The sequence below is a fragment of the Egretta garzetta genome, unplaced genomic scaffold (genome assembly GCF_000687185.1).
Source record: "Egretta garzetta isolate BGI_Z169 unplaced genomic scaffold, ASM68718v1 scaffold121, whole genome shotgun sequence".
Classification (NCBI taxonomy): Eukaryota; Metazoa; Chordata; class Aves; order Pelecaniformes; family Ardeidae; genus Egretta; species Egretta garzetta.
Window position 1 is genome coordinate 311280 of NW_009258479.1, and position 20110 is coordinate 331389.

The 20110-nt window shown below is 45.2% G+C and overlaps 2 protein-coding genes across 2 annotated transcripts in view; both read left to right on the forward strand.

Annotated features, from left to right (window-relative positions):
• The window catches only part of LOC104130689 (ovoinhibitor), a 10841-nt gene extending 8108 nt beyond the window's left edge, over positions 1-2733 (forward strand). The window contains exons 13-16 of the mRNA XM_009643761.2: positions 1100-1236; positions 1604-1664; positions 2032-2147; positions 2663-2733. Of these exons, the coding sequence (XP_009642056.1) occupies positions 1100-1236; positions 1604-1664; positions 2032-2147; positions 2663-2708 (360 nt within the window). The 3' untranslated portion in view covers positions 2709-2733. The remainder of the gene's footprint in view (positions 1-1099; positions 1237-1603; positions 1665-2031; positions 2148-2662) is intronic.
• An 11784-nt stretch (positions 2734-14517) lies between these two features.
• LOC104130699 (ovomucoid) lies at positions 14518-19345 on the forward strand. The gene is made up of 8 exons (XM_009643772.2): positions 14518-14572; positions 15558-15577; positions 15982-16118; positions 16634-16691; positions 16979-17115; positions 17643-17703; positions 18709-18818; positions 19300-19345. Exons 1-8 carry the CDS (start codon positions 14518-14520, stop codon positions 19343-19345), a joined length of 624 nt encoding a protein of 207 aa, XP_009642067.1.
• The last annotated feature ends 765 nt before the right edge of the window (positions 19346-20110 follow it).

A 20110-nucleotide genomic window follows, 5' to 3' on the forward strand; every position in this document is an offset into this window, starting at 1 on the left:
TTGTGTGCTTCCTGCACGCAGTCAAGAAAAGAAAGAGGAGAGGACAGGTGAGGGATGAGTTATGAGACAGGTAGCATAAATGATTTAAGGCTTTACAAGAAGAAATCCCTTTCCCACAGCAGTCTATCATAGCTGCCACAGGAACTTAGCAGTCTGTTTTGGCAATATGGGAAGGGGACGCAGAGGACCCAGGGTATCCGGTGCCTTCTGGATACAGAAGTATGTTCTGCAAAGATTAGAAAATTGCCTGTGTCTTGAATGATGATACCTTATGTACCAGGGGATTCAAACCCCTCTCTGTTTTTTTTTATAAATACAAAGTAATCTAATGTACACCAACAGTGAATCTTGTAAAAATACCGGCTTAACTATATTTGGCCAGCTCTAAACTATTTACACTCCCTGGGGAATAGAAGAACAAAGCCATCTCATTAGCATGTGTTTGAACGAGTCAACATCCCGAGCCAGATATTTCATTTCTATACAAACAAACTATGAAATGTCATTCCATTGTTTCCCGAGTACACTCTGTGCTCAGACCGGCTGAGATACATAAATCAGGGAGGAAGAGCTCACACTGGAGAAACTGGGAGTGCTAAAATGCAAGGCCAGTTCTTCAACCGGTGTAAATCAGCTTCAACTGCTGTCAGTCCTGCTGGCAGATTTCAACACTCGGAGCTGTCCTGTTGCAACAAAAGGCCTGTCAGCACCATCTCCCTTCCATTCTTGTGGGCTGTGAAAAACTTGGTCACAGTCGGCTCTCTCGCAGGACGTGCATAAATCATGCCATTTTGATTTGCAGATTATTTTTGAGCTGCGTTTTGTAATATCCCGCTAGGTTCAGCAAGGTATAGAGGCATCATGATAAATACAAAGCTGAATGAGTGATGTCTACCATCAAGCCTTGATTCGGTCTTCTCCAGCATAAGGCTATAAAAGGGAATTGCTAGTTTTCCATGAACCACAAGTTAATATATAACCATAATTTGCCCTATGGCAGATCCTGAAAAGCAGGGGCATAAGCAGGGGGGGTTGTGTCTGGGCACTCTGGCACGGAGCAGAGCCTGTGCTGGAGCTTTTGCTGTCTTTGGTCCCCCAGCTCAACTGCAGCCAGTACCCAACTTCTGTGCTGAAGGATGGCAGACAGCTGATGGCCTGCACCATGATCTACGATCCCGTCTGTGGTACTGATGGTGTCACTTATGCCAGCGAGTGTACACTGTGTGCCCACAACCTGTAAGTACTTGTGCTTCTTCCTGGGGGATTCGCAGTGGTGGCTGGATCCCCGTCTCTGAGTGCCAAGTAATGTGTAAGGGGGTTCTCTGTAACCCCATGCCAGATGGGTCCTGTCAGCGCCCCTGTTTTCCTAGTTGGTGTTTAACATGGGCGTTTGACCCCAGAGCCCCACGAGGGGGATGTATCAACTGGGGGAGAGCGTTATTCCAAAAGACACGTGCCTGGTCTGTAAGGGCACGTTCTTGCTAGCAGTGTGCAGACAATGCTAAGCTAATTCACCTGAAAATCTGCTGGGAGTGAGGTTATGTTTTGCACTGAGGTTGTGTGATGGGCAAGGTTGCGACTAACGATGGTCATCTTCCTCCAGGGAGCACCGGACCAATCTTGGCAAAAGAAAGAATGGACGCTGTGAAGAGGATATTACAAAAGTGAGTGGGAAAGGATGGGAACAAAGAGTGAGGTCTGGTGGCTCTTACACTTGTGGGGGACTGTCCTCTGCTCTGGACTACAGACTGGAGGAGTGTGGGTGGTGTGCAGACCTGAGGAGATCTTTTGGGAGTTTTGCACTGGTCATAAAACAGCCAACATCCATCCTATTCTTCTGTAACTGTGTGGGAAAAGACATGGGAGTGAGCAGAAACAGTATGAGATCACATCTGCCACCAGGAGGAAGGTTTGGGTTGGTTATTATGATGCTACAGACAGTTCTATTTCTCAGTGGGGTGTCATTCCTTATGCTGGGGGGAACCACTGTTTGCTCTCAGGCAGAGACTCATGTCTATCTTCCATGTGCAGGAGTATTGCAAGAGCTTCAAAGAAGTTGCCGCTTTCTGCACCATGGAATATATGCCCCACTGCGGCTCTGATGGCGAAACATATGGCAACAGATGTCTTTTCTGCAATGCCTACCTGTACGTACAAAAGCAAGCCCCTTCCTTTCATGATCAATTCCTGTACCCACTATGAACGCAGGGCTCTTTGCAGAATGTGGTTTTGACTAACTGTTTCTGGGCATATACTGGGCATTTCTGGTGCACCATGACTTGTGCAGGGAGATGTTTTTTTTTTGTTTTTTGTTTTTTGCATTTTAAGGGAAAATGCGAAGGTCCCATTTCTGTGACCTGTATGTGGTCTCCTGTTTGTTAACATCAAAGATATTTTACTAATTTTCACCAGCATGTAACCTGTCCCACAAGCTCATCAGGGCATGTGGAAAGTATTTCACCAAACCAACTGGATTGTATCAAATGTGTGAAACCTTTCATCTTTCCTTTAATGATAATAATGGAAGGGAGTATTTTGGCTTTTGAGACTGTTCTTTATCTCCAGTCAACATTAAGCCAACGCTTGGCTGGTGAAGCGAGGAACAGGGCTTCAGCACTGAATATGCTTGGTGTCTAATCCTTCTCTCTCTTTTTCTCGCCAGGAATAGCGACAGGACTCTCAACCTCATAAGTATGACTGAATGTTAAGTCTGTGCTGGAGTCCAGCCCAGGAAGACAAGCTCCCTTGCACATGACTTTCCACGGGCTGATCTTCCCCAACAACTTTCCTTCAGTTTGTCTTGTTTCCTTAGCTCCCGAAACACTTGTTCAATAAACTCACTTGGCAACATTTCTCTGTCTCAGTGCCACATCTCATCCCTTTTGCCCCTCCTGCTCCCTGACATGGTATTTCTAGTGGTGCATATGTATTTTTATATTGATGTTCTGCTCTAACAAACAGTGTGGGTAAACCTTTTCCTGCGCTGTGTCAGTGCCATCCCTGCTCTGATGAGGGCCTGGCTCCCCTTGGAGCTCCCAGGCGCTTCCTTACTCCTCAGAGTCTCCTTGTCAGTATTCGTCTCATCTAACCATTAATACCTCTGTATGACCTGATCATGGACTCCATCTTTCTAGTCAGCACAAGGAGACATTCATCTCAAGGGCATGGTCCACCTCCTCCACAGGGCAATGTCTAGGATGTGGGTGGTGGTTTGTTTTCAAGAAGAGCACTTTCTTGCTGTGGGCTGGAAAGGGAAACTTGCTGCTTAGCCGAGAGGTGTCCTGTCCGTGTTCCCACTGCCTCTGCAGCCTGTCCCATGGAAGAGGCAGCAGCTGCTGCCAGGAAAGGTGATCCCAGCCTGTCTCCACTGCATTGACCTCAGTGCTGTGTGCTGTTATAGGCTATAATGTACAGGAGGGGAATGCAGATCTCCATTCAGGGTCACAGACAGCAGAAGTGTCCACTCATGAAATACCTTGATTTATTAATGCAACGGAATATTTCCAGGCCTGTTGGGCAGAAATCACCCCTGAGGTAGGGGGACAGTCCCAGTACAGCCATCACTGGAGCTGCCTGCCTTCTAAAGCCATTTGGGAAGGAAAAGGATACAGAGGTTCACTTGTGACCTGTTTTAACTGAATATATAGCAGGTCACAGGAAAGCGGTTCTGCCTGATAGTTGTTTTACCTACTTCTTTGAGGCCAAAGAGCTCAGGACCTGGTGATACAGTTGCTGTCACTTTGGTGTCCGTATGGATGGCAGGGAGGTAGGGGGACCTGGGGGCTTCCTTTCCTCTGTTGGCAATATACGTATGGCCACCACCACTAACTCCACACCAGGTCACCAAAGCTATTGCAAGTCCAATATTTCAGTGTTAAAGGATTTCTTCTGGATTGCAGCTAGCACCTCCCTGATTCAATGTCCCATTGTAGTTTACCAGAGAATAACACAATTATTTGGTTTGGTTTGGAAAAAAAGTCACTCTTTGAATTGTCGGGCTGGATGAATAGGCTGAAGGCAAATGTTCCTGACTTGGAGATACTGTGGGTATTGTACCAGGGAATGAGGCCATAGTACCTCCGTGTTATTAGGGTCCGTGGCTGGCCTGTACTTTTCAAGATGATTTGTAACTAACAATGGCTTATTGTGCTCCTCTTGGGTCCGTGCCCCAGCGTAAACTTTCCTTTGGTTTATATAACCTTTTTGCCATTTTCTGCTAAGGTGTTTTTGCAGAACGTGCTGCTTTAGTCTAGTTTAAATGTTACTTGTTTATCCTCAAGGATAAGACCTGAATAACTTTTTTTGTGGACTTTGGCAGACTTTCACTCGGCTTCAGCTCTGACCGCTGGCTTTTGCAAGCCTTTGCAGTAAAGCTGTCAAGATCCAATTGAATGGCATTAGCTGGGCACAGCCGTGCCAAAGCCTCCTCTGTGGAGCTCATTGTCTGATGACACCAAAGGCAAACATGAACTCAGAGGCACAAAGTTGAGATTAAGTCGGAGCAATCTAGGGAAGAAGCCAAAGTGGTCATTAGGCACTGGTTTCCATGCAGTATTCACCAGTAGGTTTCACATAGAAGTACATGATGGAATAAATCACTAAAAGTGGGCCAGAAAATGGGAAAAGCCTGACACTGGAGTTTAAATATCCCCCAGGCTCAGGGGGTGTTTTATGAAGCAATATAACTCTACAAAAGTAGTGCAGCCTTCTTTTCAGGGACAGAGCTCTTTTCTGTGCCTTGGAGTTGTTTTTCAGCTGTTCCAGGGTTACTTACTGAGCATGTGTTAATTAGATGATTTCTTTCTACTTCTTGTTGATGAGAAAGTAATGGTCAGGCAAGGATGAGTATATTCAAGAAGAAGCATCGAATTTTTGTGGCATAGGAGAGAGGTGGAACAATACCAGGTTTAAAGTATCACTAAGACTTGGAAGGTGGTTTTAAGGTATGGTTGACTGAGCTGGATGCCTGCTTGGCCATAGGTAGAGGAATGGCTGGATAGATGGATAGAGATTCCTGTGCTGGAGAGCACCGAGAGATCATCTCATGAGCTTGGTGCTTGCCAGACTGCAAATGTATTCAGTAACTGTCTCTGGTGTAAGGGTGCCAGATGCTTTGGTGCTGCTCAGCCTACTGCTCCATTGCTTCTCAGGCGCACAATACTGCAGAGTGCCAGGGCTGACTTTGTTGCTCATCTTGGGCAAAGCCTGGGCAGCTTCAAAGTGGTCACGTCACTCTCAAAGACCGTTCAACTGTCATGCTATGAAAGGCCTGGTTTTTAACTTGGAAAGATGCACTAAAAGGATCAAATACAAGCCTGGATTCAGCTTTGCTCCAGTGGACTATTTGCACTCTTGCCTGAAATAGTTGCAGGTGCTGCCGTATACCCTCAGTCAAGGATGCAGTGAAGAAAAAATTGACTTTCCAGTGCCTGCTATGACTGCAACACCAGGTATCTAAAATTTACTGCTGAAACGCAGCTGGTCTGGCTCTGCACGCTGCCTTGCAGCTCTGCACCCCCCGGCTCCGGAGGGCAGGGACTGAGCTCCTGAGCAGCACCAAGGGCCGATGAACTTCTACATGTTTCACACTGATGGTCCAGCCTCAGGGTTTGTGACTTGTAAGCACACTGGTACATACCACAGAGGCAATATTTTAAAAATACAAAAGTCCTCTCTCCTTCCTTGTTTGTCTAACTTTTTTTATAGCTGTACCAATGTCTTCTGAGCCTACAGTCATTTTTCTTACAACACAAAGAGCAGGAAGAATGAGGTGAATCATTTAGTTCTTGATTGATAAGTGGGATTTAGAAAACTATACTTAGTCTTTTTATACTGAGATGAAAGATTTTTTTTTTTCCCCTCATTTACTAGCATGGCATATATCAGCATTCACCCATCTGTGACTTGGAAAAAAACCCCAACTTTCCCTTGACAGTGTCATACCTAAACTTCATTCAAACCCTTTACCAAAAAATCTATACCTTTCAAAATTATGTCTGCTGATAATTTTCTTTGGTTTAGCTTTTTTTCACATGCTGCATTTGCTTAGAGGCATGTGGATGAGCTGAGATACTCTGTCACTCTCTTGGGGGTGCTTGAGAATGACAAGGCTCATCCCACTGATTTTTTTTAAAACTGTTCTCTTTTCAGGAGAATATTCAAATGAATTTTTTTACCACTTTATAACTATATGTTCCTAAAAAAAAAAAATATCCAGAAATAATTGTACAAACTCATTGTATCAATCGCACAGGTCTATTTAACTGGCTGTTAGCAAAGGAAATAGTTTGGGAACTGGAAAAATTTCCTCAGACCTCTCTGCTTAAAGGAATATAATCCTGGTATCCACCCATTTCATCCATCAGTGTGTTCGCACTCAGAAATGTTCATTCTCTTGTTATGATTTAATGTGCGATACAATTTTATTTGCTGCTTTGCCACGCTCTGGTCTCCGGTTGTGTGCTCTCTGCTGATCAACAAGCAGATACAAGAAAAGCAGAAAGCAGCAGTGGAAGGGAGCCTGCCTCCAGCTGGCAGACATCCACTCAGCCTAGGAGGGTTTTCCAGATTTTCACCAGCTGAGGTGCAGCCCTATAAGTTTAAACATACTGTGAATTTGCAAACAAAGAGTGTTCACATGGTATATTGCTTCCTGTCTATTTTTCATTCACAGAATAAAACCTTAATTTCATTCAAGCCCCCTGAAGGATGAGGAATAGTTGGAAATTCATTGCTTTAAACTTGTGCGTGCGCTCTCTCTCTCTCTCTCTGTTCCCTTCAAGGCTTTGCTGTAGCACGTGCCCCAGGGGCATCGCTGGGGACGGCCAGCCAGGGCCCCCCCGGCCAAGTGCCGGACCAGATCTGCGGCACAGATGGTTTCACTTGCACCAATGAATGTGGGATCCGTGCCTATAATGTGTCAGTCTGATGGAAAGAACATGCTTTCCGAGTGACAGTCCCCTAGCCCCTGGCCTCTCCCTGTGCTTTTCCAATTTATCCTCCTTTTCTCCCTTTCTACTTGCTGTTTGTGCTTGGGAGAAAATTGTGAAGATTTAGCAGAGAAAAGAAAATAGCTGAAGAAAATAGCTGGAGTGGAAATCCAAGTGATGCAGCATATTCAGATGGCATAGATTTGTTGACTGGTAGGACTATAATAGTGGGAGATGATGAAACCACTGCATTGTCAGTGGTTAACTCAGATGAACTCTCCTTCACTTGCATCATTTGGGAGTTTTATTTACATTCCCAGAACCCATCCCCCTTTGGGAAAATGGTCATACCGAGTGTCTAATGGCAGACTTTCTCTTCTTCAGAGAACATGGGAAACCCAGGGACTTGGGAACAGCAGTCACCCCAGTGATTAAGGAGGAAGGCAAACCATGAAGCAGCCTGAACTCCCATTGCTCTCTGTGGCAGCATCCCAAATAATGCCAGCCGGATGCTGAGCAGGCAGCGTACGATTGGATGTAAGTGATGCATATACCTTCTGTTGACATTTTATTTGGCAGTGATTTAACGCCAGCTTCCTAATATTGCTATTCTCCACAGGCTGCATTTGAATGTATGAAGGGAAGGATGGCAGAAAGATGCAAAATATGAGACAAGTAGCAGAAATATTTCTTTGCTATGCAAGCATGCACAAACAGCTTCACTGACAGCATCAGGAAAGCGCAGCGTAACCCATTTCAAGATCAGAAAAGGAGATGCACAGAACCTTTTCAGATCTCAGTGCATTCAGCTCTCCTGAGACAAGAATATTTGTCAGGTTGCAAATGGGGCACGGTGCCCAAACCAGGGGATGTAGGGGCCATATGACCATGTACAACACAGCAGTTGTCATGCATGTACTAACATATTGAGTAAATAACTGCATTTCTTTGCTAGTGCAATAGTTTAGAGATGGTAGAAGTCCTGCGATTTACCTCAGCGTCTGTGAAATAGTAAAATCCTGTAATTCAGCAGCATGCTGCTTTCTGTCAGCACCAACGGGGCTTCACCCATGTCCAGCTGCAAAGAATCAGGCAGTGATCTCATTAAAGCTGAACTCTGCAGAATAATTGTTCCCCTTTCTTTTGATGTTAATAATGAAGGAAGAAATGTTCAGTGGTTACGATGCTAGTAGTCTTTCAGCTATAGAAACTCCTTCCACCCAGTTCTTCCTCTTCCAGCCAAGTGTTCAAATTATAGCGCCATAATGCATCCAGTCTCTTGCCCTATTCTCCCTCTCTTTCCCACCAGGGAGAGCAGTGGGTTTTCCTTCTTAGCCTATTGCACCCTATCTCTCAGAAAGAAAATCTCTTGTTGCCGCTTTATTTACAAGACCTTTCTTAAAAAGCAAACCATCATCCATCCCAAACCCCAGAGGCTCCTGGTTTTCTTCCCATAAACAAAAGCAAGCACCTTCATTGGTCTTTTTCAAACATTGTTTCTTATATGAATTTTTGCTATTTTTTTCGCTGCTGAGATCTGGCAACGTAGTTTTGTCTGATGCTCTACTTGCTCCTGTTCTGTGTTGCCTCCTCCCATGGTTTCACATGGGAAGAAAACTTTCCTTGGAGATGTGATACATTGGTGTTTCTTGGGGCAGTTAATGGGCAGAGCGATGCCTCCAGCTTGCTGCGGCAATGGTGGGCCAGCACCTCCAGGAGCGGCTGCTTTCTCTCTCATGTGTGTCATTACCTGTGTATAAACTTCTTCACCCCTAGGTCCCTCAGGGGAGGGCAGAGCCTTGGCTCACCCTGTCCTGAGCTTGCATGAAGCAGGTCCCAGATCCTGGCCAAAAGGGCTGTGGAGACACAGGCTAATGGGGAATCTCACTTGGGGACCTGGGGCTTGTCCTAAAGCCCTGAATCCGAGGCTTTGGCCATTTACTCAAGGAAATTCTTCCTCAATTACCTACTACTCTAGACAGAGCTCAGAAAAATCATTATTCCAGTCCTCCTGACCACTGATCAAGAGCATAAAAGGAAACTATCACTCGTTTACAGCCAGTCCTCCCCAAAATGTACAAACTGGGTGTGTTACTTATCAAGATGAGGGAGATGTAAACATCAAAGGTTAATTACCCTCTTGTCAAGAACACTGTGGTCTATAGATGTGTCTGTCAATCTTACAAAACAGAACTGAAGGGACTGAGCACTGAAGGCATGTTCCTATGATAAATTAATGAGACTTGGCAGCTCACTGTGAAGAGATGATCCCTGTGTTTCATGGGAGACTGTAACCTGTCTCCCCAGCCCACCTTGCCATAGCCTTCGTACTGTAGTTACATCGGGGATGCTGATCCCCCTGTAACCAAGCTCTCGAATGCAGCTGTCCAGGGATCAATCTCCCTCGAGGCCTTCATATTCCTCTTTGCCGCTCAGAGCACGCAGCAGTTGCTCATCCCAACCATACTGAATTACTTTTCCCAGCCCTACTAGTTAGTCAATTAAAATATCTTACTTCTGCCTATAAGCCTCTCTTGGCAATGACACTCTTTGGTGGCTTGCCAGCTATCTAAAATCCAAGGGACACAGCCACGATCCCCCTGCCGCATACTATTCGGATGACATACATGCTGCTAGATGACTGGTAGCTTGAAAGTGCCTCATCTTCTGTCCTTTGGAGATGTGTTCAACTATTCCCCTGGTTTATATAACCTCAAAGCAATTTGCTTTCATGGTAGAACATGCTTATTCATTCTATTTTAACTGTGCATTGAGCTATAAATACTGTCTCCTTGCAGATAAAAATCTATTGAATTTTTTTTTTTTTTTGCTACCCTTGAAAGATTTTCTCCTGACCCCAGCTCCTGAAGGAGACTTTCCCAGCCTTAGCAGTGAAGTTACCAGATTGACTTTCTCCTGCCAGGCAGCCATGAGTGGTGTCAATCCCAGGTCGCCTGCTACTTCCCTGCAGCCACCTCCTCTTTGTTCCTGCTTGGGCTGTGGCAAAGATGAAATGAGCACTCAGTGATGCACAGCTGAGATCACTGAAGTGTCAAGAAAACTGATTAAACCAATGATTTCCTCTTTCTCTGGCCACCTATAGGATAGCATCTCCAGCACTGCCTCCAAACCACCTTCCCTGCAGTATGTTCACTTCAAAGAGCAGCAGCCTGGGCTGTTGTCCAGCCAAATGTTCAGCTGTTTAGTACCTCCTTTTTCTGCTGCTCATTCTAGCGTTTTCCTGCTTTCACATGAGTAACTCTTGCCCTATGCAATGGAGCCCTTACCAGACATCCTCATCATCCAGAAACAGCCCATAGCACAGCACGAGCAGGTGAGGTGGGAAGTGGAGCTATGTCCTCAGAGCTGATGCTGCTGAGACCAGCATCTGGGCCAGCCTGCAGTACAGCAGTGAAGTGGCTGCTATTTGGGCAGCTGATTTTCTGTGGTGCAGATAACGTTGCTGTAGGTTTGAATGCTGATGCTCCTCTGGGGAAGTGTTGTGATGGCAGGTGCCTGGGCTACTGCAGAAGTGGGAGAGACTTTGAAATCATTGAGAGCTAATAATGTTCTCAAATTTTAAGAGTGTGGGGTTTTTTTAAACAATGATTGTAATCTACTGTTTTGGTTGTACATGTTACTGGTCATCCCCCATAAAAATGTGCTGGGAGCTCTCTGTACCACTTACTTGTGGCCCTTTAGCAAAGATCGTAGGAGAATTCTGAGGCTGCTCTCTTGGATCATGGAGAAGTGTTATGTTCCTTCATTGATAAAAACTATCCATAGGAGAGAGCATTATGTGAGTACCATATACATAAAATAATTCATGTTGGAAGACCTCTCTAGAGGTCTCTAGCCAACTCCTGCTCAAAGCAGGGCCAAAGTCAAAGTCAGCTCAGGGTGCTCAAGACCTTCCTTGTTCAGCTGGGTTTTCAGTATCAAGGAAGGACATGCATGACCTCTCTGATTCCTGTGCCACTGCTTGATCACTCTTATGGTGAAGAATAATTTCTCATATTCAGTCAGCATTTAATCCTTTTGCTATGCAGTTCTGAGAAGACTCTGGTTCTGTCTTCTCTATAACCCTACCAGGGAGCTGCAGATAGCAGTGTGATCCCCCATAGCCATCTCTTCTCCAGAGTGAAGAAGCCCAGCTCCTTCAGCTTACCCTGAACGCCCTGTGCGCCAGCCCCTGACCAGCCTGGTGGCCTCTGCTGGACTCGTTCCCATGTGTCAACATTTGTCCTTGCAGTGGGGCCAAGTACATTTAATTCATTGCATAAATAACATGAAACTATGTTAGCCTTCACCTGCAGGGTACAAAGTTCTGCGTGTGGTCTTATTAGTTCAGGAAAACATTCACTGGCATTACTTGAATCAAGCTCTGTTTAACGAGTTCATAGATGCACAAATATGTTTTCATATCCATATGTTTTAATTGTATCAGTGACTTTGTTTGCTTTATTGCTTAGTTCAAACGGTGCCTTTGGGCACTAAGTGGGAGGTAGATCTTCCATTTGTTCTGTATCGGTTTCTCTGGGCATGTGGCTCGGTACAAATAGTTATTGGCCACACTGCAGCCAAGAGAAAGACAAAGATGGAAACTGCAGTCTGAATTGTATTTAGCAGGCATTTTGGAGTGATTAGAGGCAATCTCATGAAAAAGCTACAATTAATTGTTGTTATTTCCCACTTTTACAACAGCTATTTGTTAATTAAATAATGTGACAAAACCCAGGAATGTTTGGAAGAGTGTATTAAATAATTTGTCATTCATTTATCAGTGTATTACTTGCACTGAGAAGTTGCATATCCGCTAAGAAAATTTCCCAACATCAGTTTTCATTCTTCCAGAAAATATGAAATCGATACTGGCAAAAACTGTAATGGGAAAAGTAAACCAAGAAATTCCTCAGGTAAGTGGGAGAGGGTGTCATATAATGGCCAAATCCTGCGCTGGTGTCAGCCTGCAGACCCTCTGGTGCTCAGGGCCATAACATGTGGTACCCCAAGATGTGGCACTGCCTTTGCTTACATGCAGATCTCTGCCCTCGTGCTGGCTTCTGCACGCAGGAGGATTTTCCTTTAGCCAGATGGTCATTAGCCATATGCTGCATCTGACTGAGGATTAGAAGACCGCAATGAAGTGGATTACAGCATGAGATCAGTGGCAGGATTGCAGACCAAATCCTCTTTCTAACTGTTCTTCCAGGAGCAGCTAAGAACTGAGCAACCTGTCCTACAGCATGAGCTTAGCCAGCTGTGGGATCTTTCTGCATCGTTGTTGGAGGCAGGATAATCTGGAGCTGTAACCCCGGGTGGGGAGGCTGTGGATGTTGGCTGGCTGGAGGCTGTGCGTGAGTCTGAAACCTGGTGATTTCTGGGAGTCGTTTTTATGGCTTGCCTGGGGAGGGTACCTGAGCAGCTCGGGGAGGCTGGTGTTCCCCAGTCAGCACTAAACTGTCGCAGACCTGCGTCTCCCTACCGCGTCTGCAGGTGAGAGGGTGAAGGAATGGGTCTGCTGAACGTCAGATGGGTTGCTTGAGGCTGGTAAGTGCCTGACCTAGTGCTGAACCTGGTGGCTGCAGTGGAAAATTTTTCTCTGGTGTATACAGGTGACACAGGCTAGCCGTTGGCAGGAAGGTGCTCTCCACCCATCAGGAGAGAGGTTGATCCTGCCTAGGACAGCACAGTCCGGGGTGGGGAGCAGCATGTGAGCACAGGGCAGGAGGCAAGCTGTCAAAAGCTTCCAGGGCAGGGCAGGGAAGGCTGGCGAGGATGACTTGCAGAGGTCTCGCTGCCTGGCTGGAGAAGGCAGTGGCAAAATTCATATTTGACCCAGAAAGATGCACCTCCCTCCAGCTGTGCAGAGACTGTACGTGTTAACTGATGAAGGCAACAAGCGTGGCGTGTGGCAGCAGCCTCAGCGTGCTCCTGTACGCGCTCAAGGAAAAGTACTTGGCTTCCAGAGATGCCATCCACAAGGCACATTAGAGCAATACATCTTGAAGATGTGCCAGATCTCTCTAAAATATTCATGCATGCTCTCTGTAATTTATAGAAACAAACCCAGCAGCATAATTATTTTAATGCTTCTCCCTGTGAAGAAATCCATCCTTTTTAGGTAAAAATGTAACCTATATATCCATACAGCCATGCTGCGGCCTTCGTAATGTGCCAGTGCCCAGGATAGGTGATGCCATGCGCTATACAATTTATACATTTAAGGATCAAAGTATACAGTTTAGACCACTGTGATGTATCACACACCAACACAATTTCTTGGGCTAACTTTCAATGATTTCAGCTGAATTTCATTTGATTAATGGTTGGTGCCTTGTTTGTTCAAGGGAGCACCTGTAAAGCATCTTTTGCCCTGCAGCTCCCACAGTGCTGAAGCCCATCTTAAGCACAATGCTCAGCTCCCACGACCAGAAAAACCCAGGTACACTTGCCATTTTGGACCTGTGAAAGGGATCATAGTGAGAAACTTAGGTTAAAGGCAGAACCTGCTCCTGCAAAATTACACCTACTAAAACAGCAGAGGTCCAGACCTCCTCCTAGGAAGGAGCAATTTGGAGATGGCACGAAGGCTGGAGGTGTGAGACAGACAGGAAAATTGGGACAGGCTCTATGTTTTAAGTGTCATTTTCTAAAATATCTGTAGGGAGAAAGGACCTACTGTACTTTCAAGCACAGTTGATGCTATGTAAATCAGTTCCCAAACTTTCAGTGTCTTTTGTTCTTAAGATGGCTTGGCGGAACACTCTGAATTGGTCAGCGCATTTAACTGTGGCTAGGTCTGCAAATAAGTGCTCCCTGCTGGTAAAGTTCAAGTGACATTTTAGTGGCATTTGACAGAATATAACCTGCTTTCAAGTCTTCTGAACTCTTCTATACCCAGGCAGTGAAACTGTCAAGAAGCCCGTTCTTTTATCCAACCAATGCTAAATACCATTAGCCTCACAGATTAGGCACAGTCCTGCCAGACTCGCCTGACAAAGCTCAAGCTTAACCAGTTCTGCGGATGACAAAGCCACACCTGACTGGTGTTCATACCTAGTGGTGAATATCTGGGAATGCAGGGGGAAAAAAACCCACGGAAAACCAGAAGGGAAAGCAGAGATGTTAGCCTGGTCTGCGGACAGGGTAGTACTGCGTGCCCTGCCTAGGCTGCTCCCTGATGGGAGATGCTGCTCTGCAGAGATGAACGAAGGAGCTGCTGTTTACCCCCCTCGATATTTTGCACTCCTTACATTTCTGCTAGAATCCTAAAGAGGTTGTTTTTGTCTAAAAGGCCGTTTGTTTGGTTTTGACCACTGAGAACATGTGATCCTCGTCTCAAGCTATTAACCAGATGTCCAGCCAAAATCAATTGCCTAGCAGATGCAGATCGTTACCTTAAAGTCAAGACCTCAATAAATATTACCAGCCTCATTGTACTGGTGACAGATTCTGCTGGTTGCTTTATGTTACAGTTGAACAGTTTAGACATTGCATTTGTATATATTTGCAGTCAGCCTTGGAGAGGCCATCTCACGAGCAGAGCAGGAGCAGGCAGCCTGCAGACTCAAGAAATCCTTCCACCATGACCATGGCGGGTGTTTTTGTGCTCCTCTCCTTCACGCTTTGCTGCTTCCCAGGTGAGTAACTCTCAAGGTGCTGCAGAGGCTTCATGTGAGAGTCCCGACCGTCTTTAAAAGGATGAGAAAGTGGCTTCAAAGAGAGAAAATCTTCTCCTACAGGGAGCTAGGCTGCCTTGGTACCTTGGCATCGCGTAGGATGTAGGAGCAGATTTCAGGATCGCTCTTGTAGCTGATTGTCTCATAAACACAAATAACTGCAACCAGAGTTCTGTGCTGGTAACTAATGCTGTTACACTTTTTACGCTGTTGTGTTCACACCGTTACACTGCTTACACTTGTTGTACAATTACAGCAAATGGATAAATACTTGAAACAAGGCCGTAATGAGGTGGTCGGACCTCCAGTAACCAGTCGCAGAAATACTGTAACAGCATAAGCAAGTTCTTTGCAGGAGTCTGGCAACTTTCCTGCAATACTTTTGCTGTTAATAGGGAAACAAGAGATGAAACCAAGCCAGAGTCTGATGTTCTCACTGCACATTTACATCTGATGAAATGACAAGGTCAAAGAAACTTTTTTTTCCACACTCAGCTGCTTTAAAATCCATATGTCTGACAACGATGCCATATGTATTTGCTTATCCTGTAGGTGACTATTTGCATTTGCATGTACCTGTATTGACTTGGGTTTCTTTTCAGATATGTAACAGCAGCTCTTTAGGGTCAAAACGGATATGTACAAAGATAAGGAAGGAAAAGCTGTTCTATTTTCAATTATATAAGTCTACCTATCTCAAAATAAATAAGTACAAAGCTATTCAAAAGTATGTTTTCATCACAGCCAGAAATAAGCAATGCTATTATACTTATCAACATAGGGAAAAAAAAAAAGCCATACATAGTTTATTTAGTTTAGGAAACCAGTCACCGGAAACCATTCAGTTTGGTCTTGTGTATAGAAATATTATGTCCAGATTTCCAGCTTTAACTGAAGTCTTATCATGTTGGCTTTGTTTCACACTTCCTGCCTCTTTCTTTTCCAGATGCTGCCTTTGGGGTTGAGGTGAGTGGAAGATTTTTTTCTGTCACTTTTCTCAGGTATGCGGCCTGGTAAAGACATGACCAAAGGCATGGGAAAAACCTCAGGCCTGCACATGGTTTGCTGTTTTTCAGCTAGTGTGAAATTAGTGTCGTTGTAATCAGATCCCACTGTTCTTGGCTCTACATCTCTGCTGTATGTTAATAAGGTAGTGCTAGTAATGATATGAAGTTTTTGGATGAATACATTTTTTGCCAACTTTAAACTGGTCTAAGCTTTAAGCTGGTCATATATGACGGGCTCTAAACTGACAGTGCTGTGGCAGTGAAAAAGCCACTGCATGTTGTATCTGGTCACTGTCTCATGCAAAATGAGGGTTGTGAATGTGAAATATCTTCTCCACCCCATCGCTGTACGTTCTTTGGCAGGTTGACTGCAGTACGTATTCCAACGTTACAAATGAGGAAAGCAGGGAGGTATTGGTCTGCACCAAGATCCTCAGCCCCATCTGTGGTACCGATGGAGTCACCTACAGCAATGAGTGCCTGCTCTGTGCCTACAACATGTGCGTACAACATTGGAGATCTTGGGCAGCAATGCTTGGGACTCCTGGCAGCACCACTTTTCAACACAGCAATCTGACATATGTCACTTGTGTCAGTTCCTTCAAAATGAGCTTGGGTTTCACCACATGGCACTCTGTTGCCTAGACATCACTTTAGTCACTGTGCCTCTCTTTTTCTGGTGTAATTTATTCAGGTTTTTCTTCTCCAGCTCAAGGATGAGCCAGATGACAGCCCCTAGGGCACGTCTCATCACAGCAAAACAGAACAAAAGGATGGAGAGACGCTCTGCTCTGAACTGCCAAAAATGGTCCTAAAGCTCTCAGGGTCTTTACATCCCTGCCAGCCACTTAGTGCTAGCTCGTCAGGGAGGATGGCACTACCTTCTCAAATATATATATATAAGCATGCCTGATAAAGAGTCAGCTTTCCCTTGTGTTAGTTACATATTTCCAGAACGTGGGATGTAGCAAAACCTCTTTGCTGAACTTCCTAACATTTGTCTTTCCCTTTCCAGGGAATATGGAACCAACATCAGCAAAGACCACGATGGAGAATGCAAAGAAGTTGTCCCTGTAAGTGAGACCAAGGGCAAAACAAGGGGCATGTCCTGCTTCTGAGTGGCCAAAGCTGCTTATTGAGTCCCCCAAGAAGTAATTCAAACACTAAATAAGAGGACATATGAGATGTCAGAATCTTGCATTGGTCAACTTCAAGTGAACTGTCATCATAGCGACACACAAAAAAGCATTTTTCCTGCTGTGGTGGTATCCTAGGTGGCCAAACAGACCCACTCACCAGATCTACTTGCTTCCTATAAATAAAGCCTTCACCAGGGCTTTGTTGTGTGTTCTCTCCACAGGTGGACTGCAGCAGATATCCCAACACAACGAATGAGGAAGGCAAAGCGGTGTTGCTCTGCAACAAAGACCTCAACCCCCTCTGCGGTGACGATGGGGTGACCTATGACAATGAGTGCCTGCTCTGTGCCCGTAACCTGTGAGTATTCCCTGTGCAGAGCTCTCCTGTGAGGGACACCAAGTACTTAGCACTCCTGGCACCTGCTTTTCTGAATATCAAGACTTCTACCAAGGCTTTTTCTGTAAGGTGCTTGGACTTTGACCCTCTTCTTTCCCCGGTAACTAGATCCTGTGTTCCTTCGTGATTAGAAGGAAAACTGTGCCTTTGATCTAGAGAGAGAAGTAGAGGGCTGGGTGGGGATCTAACACAGGACAGAATGCTTCTCTTAACTAAATTAAGAGGGTCAATGTGGCAGATAGCAGCAGCAGACAGCAACCAGCCTAAGGTGCATCTACATTGTCGCACAGTCTAGCTCCTAGTTCACCACAACACCCTGGACCCTCCCTTATCCTTTGCATCATGCTATAAAACAGCATTCCAGCAGGCTGTGGCACCACCTGGGCTGGTATCTAGATCCATGCAGATGCAGCCTAAGCTGGACTTCTCCTGTATCCTGTATGTGGTACCTGAGGCTGACTGGATATGCAGACCAATTCTCCTCCCAGAGAGCCTGGAACCAGTGTTGGCAAGAAGTATGATGGTGAATGTAAGAAGGAAATTGTTACAGTAAGTGAACTGCATGATGAGGGATGGGGTTTCAGTCCCACTGATGCCAGGGGAAGCACTGCCAGTGTCTGCAGCAGCCCCCAGACCAGCAGCATCCTACAGGAGTGTAACTGATGCTGTGCTTCAGCAGAGGGAAGATTTTGCTTTCTCCACATGTAATTATCCTTGCTAACGTCAGAAAAGGAAGAGGGTGACTGCACAGGAAGGGATCTTCTACAAGAGCAGTAGCAGAAATAATCCATCAGGGCAGAACTGAGAATAAGAACAGAGAATGGCTTTTGGAGTCAGACCGATGATCCATCATGCCCATGATGGCTTGATGCAGAGCAGGGGTCATAAGGATGGTGTAGGAGAGAGTAAGAGTAGAGTATGTATGGGACTTCTACTCTTCCAACCTCTAGCTATTTTCAGGTGATGGACCTCAGCTAGGTGCGATTTCTGTGAGGTCAGTAAGCCTCGATGGATTTCTCCTCCATGAAATTCCTCAGCCTCTTCCTGAACCCATATACGTTTTTTGCACTGTGACACCTCTCAGCAAGTGTAGCACAAAGAAACAAAATCCCACTCTCACAGTGCATAGCAAAGTGCTGATCTTCCTGTTTTAAGACTACGGGAGAGATACTGGACCCATATACAGACGTCAGCACCTACACTTCTCCAGACACCAGTGTTTTTCCATTTAATTTCCTGGCCAGGATGGGAACACAATGCAATGTGATCACAAGCATAGCACGCTCACCAAGTGAACTGCTGCTGCTTAGAAATGCTGTGGTCAGGTTATGATATACATCTCTTCAACCAGGAAATTATGATCTATTTTTATATTATTAAATTCTTCTGGCATAGGAGAAACTGACACCTCAGTTTATGTCAGATTGTGCAAGGAAATTAATTACCGTTAGTTAGATCGTTATCATTAGCACTGCAGTTGTAGCTAGGGGTTCAAGCCCTTCTGCTATTGACTCCTTCATAGACTTCACATTAAACTTTTTTTTTTTTTGGCAGGTTGATTGCAGTGACTACCCTAAACCTGTCTGCTCGCCTGAGAACATGCCTGTCTGTGGCTCTGACAGCAAAACATACAGCAATAAGTGTAACTTCTGCAATGCAGTCGCGTACGTACAGACATGGATCACATTTGTGTTATTGGTTGCCTCCTATAGGCACAAGTTTGCACAGTTGCCACTTTCTTGTTTGCTGACCAGCATTGATCAGGGATTTGGGGCAGGAGGGAATACCAGCCATCGTGCCAACCATTCTTCTTTTTCATAAGAGCATACAAAGAGCTATGTCTGGTTTGTTAGTGTGAATGGTTTGAAGACCATTAAACTTAATTCAGTTTTTCTTGTGTGTTGCAAAGAAAATGAAATTTGAAGTTTCATTATAGTTCCCCAAAACATTTTTAGTCTTAAGAATGGGTTAAATCATTTAACTCATCTCTTAATAACCAAATAGCTAATGGGACTCTGAGTCTGCATGTTCTTTGGCTCTGGGACAGGATCCTATCTGATGCCTTCTCTAGGAGCCAAGCAAAAGGACTGATTATAGCAGGCAGGACTCTATGTCTAATCCATTTTTTCCTGTCCTCGCTTTCAGGGACAGCAATGGGACTCTCACTTTAAGCCATTTCGGAAAATGCTGAGTATCGGTGCTGAGATAGTTCACCACAGGATCTCCACTGGCAAATCCCAGCTAAAGATCTCACCTCAGTTCATCTCGCCCCCTGGGGAACTCGGCTCACTCCTGATTTTCTTTCTCAATAAACTAAATCAGCAACATTTCTTTGTCTTGTTTCATGTGTTGTCTCATGAAACATTTTCTTTTGATTTATTGAACGATGATGCCAGGCTGAATAGGTTACGTGCTCATAGCTCTAGGATGTAATAACAACAACGTCTTTTTCCCCTCCCTCTCATAAAAGACAGAAAATTAAATACAGAGCTGTGTGACTTTGCACATAAATGATCGTCAGCCTACTTTAGTGTTCAGACCCTTTTAGACATTTGACATTGTAAAGGGCTGAAACACCGCTCTGAAGCGATGCTGCTAGCTGATCTCTCCCAAGGTATTTCTGGTGCATTTTCCCTGTGCAGGCATCATCAGCAAAATCCATTCAGCCTGTGGTAGTGCCTGCACCAAGAGCTGATCCTGGCCTCCTCCTGAGCACAGCCCTCACCTGAAGCTTAGCCCTTTGCAAGGGCAAAGCCCATGTTTTTCAGACACGTGAGTGGGGCCTGCCTATTTGTCTAGGTCCTCCAAATGACTTAGTTTTAGATTTTTCTCATCTTGAAATTGTGCTTTAATAACCTCCCAGTGTTTTAAGATAAATGCCTTCCTAGGGATGATTCCTACTCCTGCCTACTTGTCTTCTCTCTTAGTCTTTAATAGCATAATACTCTTTGCACGC

What these genes read in the sequence shown, in the direction of transcription:
- LOC104130699 (XM_009643772.2), top strand. Translation starts at nt 14,518, where the DNA reads ATGACCATGGCGGGTGTTTTTGTGCTCCTCTCCTTCACGCTTTGCTGC. An exon ending in CTGCTCTGTGCCTACAACAT is followed by an intron (nt 16,119 to 16,633) that starts GTGCGTACAACA and finishes TTCCCTTTCCAG; the next exon opens with GGAATATGGAACCAACATCA. An exon ending in CTGCTCTGTGCCCGTAACCT is followed by an intron (nt 17,116 to 17,642) that starts GTGAGTATTCCC and finishes TTCTCCTCCCAG; the next exon opens with AGAGCCTGGAACCAGTGTTG.